Here is a 9,973-nt window from a genome sequence, read left to right as displayed (position 1 = left end):
ATGCTGCTACACCAGTCATTGGGTATGACTCCTTCGTGTATCACCTGGTTCGTAATACGGGTGACTAGGCTATAGCCAACACTGCCAGATATTTTGAGCATCTCTGCAGTGATTCCTGATGGGCCGGGGGCTTTCCCGGTCTTCATACTCTTAATTGCTTTATCTACCCTGGTACTATCAACTCTGATAGCTGGTCCCTCTATTGGGTCGACATACGGCAGGCTCTCTTTCTCCCATTCATTCTCTTTATTAAGCAATCCATCGTAGTGGCATCTCCAGACCTCTTTCTTTGCATCCTCATTTAGTGCAAGCGTACCATCATCCATATATGTGTGTGTGTATATATATATGTGTGTGTATATCTTTTCTTTTTTCTATTCCTTTCTAGTTGTTGATGGTCCTTACCAAAATGTGATTAAATTGAGAACATCTCCTCCACTTTTCAAGTAAGATTTTTGTTATTTCTCTTTTTGTTTATTTTTTAATGTTTTAATATTTAATCGTGATAATTGCTTTTAAATTAGAGACCAGGCCAGAAATTCGAGGGGAGGGGCTTTGACCCAGTACTTATTAACCTTGGAGGGATGAGAGACAAACTGGAATGTAGCAGAGTTTGAACTAAGAACATGAACAGCTGGAAAGCATTTTGACCAGTATTCTGTTTTTCACCAATCCACTATCTTAATTAATTAATTAATTAATTAATCAATGAATAATAATAACTCTTTCTGTTACAGGCACAAGGCCTGAAACATGAGGGAAGGTTGAGTTGACTTACATTGACCCCGGTACTTAAACGATACTCATTTGATTGACCCCCAAAACAACGAAAGGCAGAACCAAGCTCGGTTGCTAAGCAATGCTGATGATTCTGCCTTCATAATAATGGCTTCAGATTTTGGTAGAAGACCAGTTGATTGAGGGGGGGGGGAGAAGTTGTTTACATTGACCCCGGTACATGACTGGTACTTATTTCATTGACTCTGAAAGGATAAAAGGCAAAGTTGACCTCAGTGGAACTTTGACTCAGAACGTAAAGATGGATGAAACGCCAAGCATTTTGTTTCACTTGCTTAGGGTTTGGCCAGTTTGCTACTTTAATAATAATAATAATAATAATAATAATAGTTGCTGACTTTGGCAGGATGTTGTTGTTGTTGTTGAACTAACTGAGACCAGTATTCAACTGGTAGTTATTGACCTGGTAGCAAAAAGCACCCATGCCATTGCCATGTAAAAAAAAGAACATTCATTCTGGGTTCTGTAAAAGGTACTCAACACACACATTCTGTAAGGTGGTTGGTGTTAGGAAGAGCATCCAGCTGTAGAAACCAAACCAAAGCCAATTGGAACTCGGCCCAGCTTTTCAGCTTCCCTACTCGGGTGAAACCATCCAATCCATTCCATCATGGAAAATGGACGTTAAATGATGATGATGATGATGATAAAATATAAAGATGTTTTCATGTGATTTGGATATTTGTAAGGTGGTGATGGTCGTGCCTGGTGAGGTTTAGTTCTCTTGACATTGTCAAATTTGAAGCAATAGAAAGCTCCTGAAATTTCATCAAAAATAAACTCCTTAGAATATTTTGAATTCTTGTCTTTCATTTGTAACGTCAGGAATATGTTAACGTTGGAGGGTTACCAATGTAACAGGTTATAAGATTGAACGATGATCAACATTTTTATAAGAAATTATTTATTTTTGCCGTTACATTCTAGGTTGCCATACCACGACGGGTAGGCCAGTGTAATAGTATATAAAACATGCAAGGTTAGGAATTTAGGTCTGTATCTGTATGTACCCTTTTCATAGCAGTAATTGTAGAGAGAGAGAGATGATAGGGTTATAGAGAAAAGGAATTGCTAGCTTGTATGCCTGCTTGTGTCCATGGCTTCAGATGTCCAGTCGCCGCCGACCAGCGACCAAGCTGTCGAGGCATCACCGCTGGTGACTAAAAAGAGGAAGTTTGCTTGGAGTGTCCTGTTTATATAGCCATGAAGCCGGGCAGTGAGTGCAAAGGATTTAGCTTGTTTACCTCAATTCTAGATGGAGTAGAAGAGGTCAGAAAAGGGTCAAGTGGTGGAGACCGCTTCGGCCTAGCTATTCAAATATGGGTCAAGTGGTGGAGACACTGCTTCGAAAACCGTTGTTCCACCGCGGGAAAAGTTCTGACGCAGTGTTGATTCCAATTTGTGGCATAGTGGATTGAATCCACTTCACGCCTGCCAGAATCCAAGAACGACCGTGTGAACCAAAGGAGAAATGGTGACGAATGGAAAACAGGCTCCTTTTTTAACACGTCGCACGGTCGACACAAAAATAGAATGGTGATAGGTTATAATACTATAAAATAGGGAACTAAGAAGTTTGCCAGGAAGGACAAGATAGGAACGCAACCGATAAAGATGAATAACAGTAAGATTTATTGGGGCATTAAAACTGTATGTCTGTGTGTGAGTGTGAATGCGACATAATAAAACACAATGTAAGACAGGCCGTCATGTAAACAAAAGAGTGTATGTAAGAGTTACAGAGTGTAGATAAGAGTCAGTAACACGGATAAGGAAATACCAGTTCTGTTGAGGGTACACAGTAGTATTGATAATCTGTATGTAAGAGGTTAAGGCGTTAGGCAGAGCTAAGTCACTCGTCGTGAAGTTGGGGCTTCGATGCCGGGCTGGATTCTTGAATACAGATGTTCTCTCGCAGGTGTCGAATTCTGGCTGTTAATTTCGTGGTGAACAAATCATACAAACAGAGTTGAGAAGAGAAGCTGCGGTTGCTGTTTGGTTAGCTGTTGGTAGCTTGTGTACGTGTAGAAGTCATGTTGACGCTGGGGACGATGCTGGTAGTACGTAGTTGTACGAGGCTGTTGATGTCGTCGCTGGACTGGCTGATTGGTGTTATACTGGCTGGCTGTGTTACACGTGTGGTCAACGACCAGATCTGTGAGGATCTGAGCCGCGACAAATTGCCGCGGATAATTTAGGCTATTCATAGGTGCAGATAGGCTCCAGAGAAGCATCAGAAAAACACACTCTCATGTGACCTTATTCGGGGCTACGGTTGGTCAGTTTGCGTCCTGGCGGCAAATGGAGTGGAGACAATTGCCGCGTAAATAAAAGTCAGTCAGGTGATGACACAGCAGGCGGGAAAGAGATGCTTTCTGCTATGCTCGCATTTGTTTGTATATATAACTGTGAGAGAGGTGGTTTCACTACACATTTATCAATCACGAAACTTTTAAACTGAAAAGTTCTGCAGTTTGTAATTCAAATAGCAATGTACTTAGCTGTTGTTTAGCCTATGACCAAAGCCATTCCAGACATGACAATCTTGTCTTACTTCCAGTTCCATTCTGATTGCGTAACCATTTAGAGGCTCCCTCATTGCTTCACTATTTATTTCATTACTGTTACTGGTAACAGCTATCAACTCCTGGGTTCAATCCCATGTAGGAGCCTACTTAACATTCCATCAGTTTATTTCAAATATGAAGTTAAGGTCTTGGGGAAAATACTGAATGTCAGCCCCACACTATTTCAAAATCTTCATTTAAGGGCCCACCTTATTTTTTGAAACAGGTCACATTATTTGAAAACCATTAAGGGAGGCAATGAAAGAGGCAACAAGAAAATGTCCCTCAAATCACACCATTTTGAATGAAGAAAGGATACATAAGACATTGTGTTCTTCAAACTCCTAAAAAGACCCCATGAGATGGTCACTGTTGGAATGCTTTTTGATCATAGATCTACTCAATGACCAGAAGCTAAACAATAAAAATCTTCAACTAAAGAAATAATTTACAAGTCAAAGATTTTATCCCTTGCTATATTTCTCCTGAAACGTTTCCTTTCAATTATTTTTGAAGATAATCAAGAATTTAGTAAGATGTGTTTGTCATTATTAGAGTAAGTTATTCTAGAATATTATTAGAGTAAGTTTTTCTATTCTAATAATAAAGTAAATTAATTTTATTGAAGTCTCCTCTCATGTCATCATGTTCTTTAACAATTGTTTTGTATTTGTAGAGCTTACGAACATGCTTACAATCTCTTGGAGAGTACATTCCTGCCTTTATTCCACCAAAGTGATGAAGTAAGTTTCAGCATTTGATTCATTTCAGTTATTCCTGTGTCACAGAAATAAATTGTGACAATAGTTATGTTGTCACATGCTTTATCCAGTGAAGTGTAGTGATAGCCATGACCCTTCCTGTTGTATCTCATATAAAAGATTACTCAATTGCTTCGATTCAGGAGTACACATTGCGAGGAGAGTTGACATCTTGCCTCAATCACACCAAAGAGTAGAACTACTTTCCTGCACAAAGGGACATAACTGTCACCAAGCTGTAGGTGGTGACACTTTGTCATACAGACATTGCATTCTACATTGTCTTGGTAAACCCAGTAAATTCTATGGCTATTAAACACTTTCTTGAAATTTCAATAGCTTTACAATGGTTTATCAGCACCAGTGAAATACATTGGTGCTGGTGGCATGTAAAAAGCACCCAGTGCCATTCCGTAAAGTGGTTTGTGTTAGGAAGGGCATCCAGCTGTAGAAACCTTGCCAATACAGACAATAGTGCTGCTCCTGGCCTTGCCAACATCTGTCGAACCATCCAACCCATGCCAGCATGGAAGACAGACGTTAAATGATGATGATGATGATGATGAAGGAGTGCATAGTTTTGGTTATGGATGATAGTCTGTATATTTCTGCTTTTAAACATTTTCTGGAACTTTGTCTCAGAAAAATGTGTTGAAAGAATGGCTGAATGTACCAGTTCTTGGATTAGAATTTGGTTCTTTGTTTGAAGCCTGGCTGTAAAAATGATTGAGCTTTTCAGTAAATGTTTAACGTTAGCGTGTAGTACAGGTGAGCCTTTCTCAGGCAAGATTCAGAGGATCTGCAAAAGACCACAGGCACAAATCCTTCTCCCAGACCATCACCACCACCACCACTAACATCATCACCATTTTATGTCCACTTCTGATGCTGGCATGGGTTGGACAGCTTTTACAGTATCCAATGACTGGGTGGACTCCATCTCACTCCATGGTTTGTTTCTACAGCTGATTGTCTTTCTCAATAGCAACTACTTTACACACAATGTATGTTTGTTTTGCCTTAAAAATTCATTTGTCTGTAAATATTATTATTCATCGTCATCATCATCATCGTTTAACGTCCGCCTTCCATGCTAGCATGGGTTGGACGATTTGACTGAGGACTGGTGAAACCGGATGGCAACACCAGGCTCCAATCTAATTTGGCAGAGTTTCTACAGCTGGATGCCCTTCCTAATGCCAACCACTCAGAGAGTGTAGTGGGTGCTTTTACGTGTCGCCCGCACGAAGGCCAGTCAGGCGGTACTGGCAACGGCCACGCTCAAAATGGTGTCTTTTATGTGCCACCCACGCAAGAGCCAGTCCAGGGGCACTGGCAACGATCTCACTTGGCTTGCCGGGTCTTCTCACACACAGCACATTTCCAAAGGTCTCGGTCAGTAGTCATCGCCTCGGTGAGGCCCAATGTTCGAAGGTCTTGCCTCACCACTATTGTTTAAATATGAAAGAGTGAATATGTGAAAAGATGTAGAGACTTTGAAATATTATTGAAAGGATTTAGACTTACTGTTGTGGGCTTTAAACAAAAATGATCTCCTTAACCAGAGATCAATGGCATATTAGAGACTGTTCACCTGGCTCTCCTTTGTAAAAAGTCTAAAATATTTAGTTTGGTTTGTTTGCTATTTAACTTGAAACTCTACAATTATCAACTTTGTCTTACATTTTATTTGGCTTCAGTGTTGTAATATCCTGGGGTATATTCTATTCACTGTACTCCCCACTGCCTTTACACATGTGACTTTGCATTCATGCAGTATGTGAGAGCCTCTATAGGTTCACTGACCTACTAGAAATAGCAGCTGAATCATCTTTGAATCACACCCTATCATCTTGACTATTAGACTTAATTGGATAATTTATAATTAGATATATTCCCATATAAAAACAAAATGACAGCAAGGTCTCAACTGGAATAAGATAAATGATAGATCTGCTTTGCATAAACAACAACAACAACAACTGCAATATATTCCTTCATTAACGTAGTTGATCTTTAATCCCTTTCCAAACTGTTTCAGCTTGAAATTTCATCATTAACCCCCTATATTTACCTTATTTCTACACCAATGATCACATGATTGTGTAGTTAACAAATCTTCTTGACAATATGCTTTTAAGTTTTCAGTCTCACAAATCTGAGCGTCGGTCCCACATACCTGAGCGTCAGTCCCATATACCTGAGCGTGGGTCCCACAGACCTGAGCGTCAGACCCACAGACCTGAGCTTCAGTCCCAGTTGTTGGTTCTCTTTCTCTCTCCACTTGTCTAATTCTTGATGCTCCACTGGATAAAGGGTGGGGAGATTCAAAAAGACATCAATATATTTTTCCTGACTCATCTCATTGACTCTTGGACATTTCTGGTTTGAGTCCTGGACCACTTGCCAAGTTTCCATGGCATATAAGCGATTCAGATCACAACAATCCTCTTGAGCAAGGTGCCAGTCCATCACAGGGTGGGGAGCTGGAGCAGCATGGGATGCTTAAGAACACAGCCCTGTACTCCGTCTAAGAATTCAAGCCAAGATCTTGCATTTGTAAATGTAAAATCCTAACCAAAATGTCACACACATTTGCTTTCTGACTCTATGAAAACAACAGAATTTTGGTAAATGTTACCAAATCACTTGTGTGTGATGGCTGTAGATTTGGTTAGAAATGAGATTATCTCAGGAATTCCTGATGTTTATTGCAGGTTATTTGTGTTTTTATTTGCAGTATTACAAAATGTTATGTGGAGACCGATGTGTATCACAAGCTGTCAAAGTCGGAACTAAGTAAGTAACTTTTGAATTGCATCTTTGATATAAAATGTTTTCCACACAAAACCCATCCATGCTGCAGATCTTGGTAATGGCATCAGTGAGATTATGGATTTGACAACCTTTCGGCTTATTTTTCATATGAATACAGCACAAGAGATGTTTGTGTGGGTGTATCATCCTCCTTGTAACTTCCACTTTTCTACACTTCCATGAGTAAGGCAATTCACTGAAGCAGACTTTCTAAGGCTGAGTACCTTTCTTGTCATCAACATTGTTCACAAATAAAGTAACAAGTACTGTTTTTCCACAAACGACTGGAAATGAACAACACTGCTTGTATGACTGGGATATTTGTTTACAACTATGATGCAATGTCAAGACAAGGGGTCACACAAACACAGATATACAATGGGCTTCTTTCAGCTTCTATCTATTAGCTTCACTCAGAATGCATTGAACAGCCCAGGACTAGAGTAGAAGACATTTGGTCATGGTGACGTGCAGCGGAACTGAACCCAGAACCATGTAGTTTAGAAGCAAACTACTTAATATTTATTCATTCGTTTATTTAATAACCATTTTTCCATGCTAGTATGGGTTGGAAGGGAACTTTATTTTTTATTCTACAGAGTGATCACTCCTGATATCAACAAGGAATGTCAACATCCATGCACTTTTGCGTGTGCACATAAACACACACATGCACGCGCATGTGTGTGTTATTAAATATCCATGTTTTGTGCCGGCATGCATTGGATGGTTCCAAAGACTGCATCATTCTCTAGTGTCTGCTGCTTTGGTATGGTTTCTGTGACTGGCTGCCCTTCCTAATGCCAACCACTTTATAGAGTGTGGACTGGGTGCATTTTATGTGGCACCAGCACTAGTGAAGCTACCTTGTAGCATGCAAGACTATGAACTCTGAGACAGGATGGTGATGGCTTTATGCTAGGAGATAAAGGGCTCACAGTATGTAAAAAGGGGGCAGAGCAGGTTTCTTCTTTGGGAGGGGTTACTCAGATTTAGAAAAGAGGGTGAGAATGATCAGGTGGAGCTGCAAAGAGATAGTGGTGCTAAGGAGTCCAGGTGGCCCCTGAAGGTATGAGGTGGGTAGAAGTGAGTGGGGGATTTTCAAGAATAAAAGGGGGAAATGGGTGAAGGTAGGCAACAATTGAAAAGATTGGGTAGGGCTGGAAGTGTTGGCAGGGGTTGATCAGTGATGAACAGGTTGGGGAAGGTAGTGGGATGCAGAAGGGACTGGGTGGGGGAGGGTAGCAGGAGTGTAATGATGATACAGTAGACGGTGGGGTGAGACATGACATGTTGGCTTTATATATATGTGTGTGTGTGTGTGTGTGTGTGTGTGTGCACGCATGTATATGTGTATGCACACACACACACACACACACACACACACACACACACACACACACACACGATTGGCTTCCTATAGTTTTCTTTTACCAAATTCACTCACAAGGTATCGGTTGGCCTGGGGCTAATCTCAGGTGGCACAGAATGGCATGCAGTGGCACAGAACTTAAAGCCACATGGTTGTGAAGCAGGTTGCCCTTCCATACAATCATGCCTGAGCCCTTAACATGTATCAAGATTATCCAGATGTATATATACAAGTGTATATGTGTGTGTATGGGTGTATAATCATCATCATTGATTAAAATTCCCTTTTCCATGCTTTATAGGTTTGATGGAATTTGTTGATGTGGTGTATGTGTATTTAGATGTATGTCCAACCCATGCTAGCATGGAAAGCGGACGTTAAACGATGATGATGATGATGATGATGTATATGTATTTAGATGTATATATGTATATAAATTTTCTTAAAAGTTATTGTTTAAAAATCAGAATGTCAGGAATCTTTTGGAAAGAAGTGTTTATATTGTGTCTATTATTCAACTTTTTGAACACCAAAAGTGCTTCCTCACCTAATACACTCAATGTGAATATTTCTTCCTCAAACATTGGTGACATTTTGTTTCTAAAAATATTTTTAAAATAAAGTTTTAAGAAAATCTTTCTTTTAAATACTGTGACTGCATAGTAATACTTTTTGAAAAAAACTTTTCAATATATAAGTTACTTTGTGATCTCATTGCAACTGGTGTCATCATCATCATCATCATTTAACATTCATTTTCCAAGCTGGTATGGATTATACACACACACACACACATATATATATAATCCTAAAAATGCCAGGTTTTTTGTTTTTATCAATGTTTGTTCTTTCTCTGATTTAATATGTACTATTTTTGTTTTTTAACAACTATTTAATAAAAGCAGCTTTTTATGACAATGAATATTACATTTGAGAAATCTTTAAAATTTGATTTGGCAGGAATGTTGTTAATGACAAATTTTCTGGTAAAAAATGAAAAAGTGAAATCTTTTTTGTTCACAGCTTTGAATTGTGTCCCCTTTTCTTGAGTTTCCGTTCTTAAAGAGAAGCTGAGAGGGAAACAGTGAAACAAATTTATTGAACTAAGGACATTTGTTTTTTTTTTTTTTTCATATTGTTATTAGCTAACTAAACTATAAAATGTAAATATAACTCAAGACCAAGGAAAACTAGGTGGGGTTGGGAGATTTTGTGTTGATGAATATTGTGAGGCCCATTAGGTTTTAAATTTTCTCTCTTTGAATAAAACATCAGGATTCTTGTTTATTCAGTGTCTCTGAGACGAACTGAATTGTTTCTGTAACAAAACTTTCATTTGCATAGGACTGAATGAAATTGTTTTCAATAATAATGTTGGTGTACTTACATTCCTGTAACTTAGTGGTTCAGCAAAAGAGTCCAATAGAATAAGTACCAGGCTTACAATGAATAAGTCCTGGGGTTGATTTCTTCAACTAAAAAGTCCTTTAAGGTGGTGCTGCAGTGAAATGACTGAAACAAGTAGCAAAATAACATATATATATATATATATATATATATATATATGAAATGTTCTTATGAACAAGTGAATCTTATATATATCCTTATATTAACTGGTAGAATCTCCTTTTGAAGAAATGTATTTTCACTATATATAT

General features: G+C 38.9%; 1 protein-coding gene across 4 annotated transcripts in view; it reads left to right on the top strand.

The window, feature by feature from the left end:
* The window catches only part of LOC106869038 (sorting nexin-14), a 147,039-nt gene that overhangs the window by 32,776 nt on the left and 104,290 nt on the right, over positions 1-9,973 (top strand). For all 4 annotated transcript variants that reach the window (XM_052966848.1, XM_052966847.1, XM_052966846.1 and 1 more), the window contains exons 15-17: positions 389-446; positions 4,042-4,108; positions 6,867-6,925. In XM_052966848.1, coding sequence (XP_052822808.1) covers positions 389-446; positions 4,042-4,108; positions 6,867-6,925 — 184 coding nt within the window. The remainder of the gene's footprint in view (positions 1-388; positions 447-4,041; positions 4,109-6,866; positions 6,926-9,973) is intronic.

Source organism: Octopus bimaculoides, chromosome 4 (genome assembly GCF_001194135.2).
Source record: "Octopus bimaculoides isolate UCB-OBI-ISO-001 chromosome 4, ASM119413v2, whole genome shotgun sequence".
Classification (NCBI taxonomy): domain Eukaryota; kingdom Metazoa; phylum Mollusca; class Cephalopoda; order Octopoda; family Octopodidae; genus Octopus; species Octopus bimaculoides.
The sequence above is the reverse complement of the archived record's forward strand: the minus strand, read 5'-3'. Positions and strand labels throughout refer to the sequence as shown.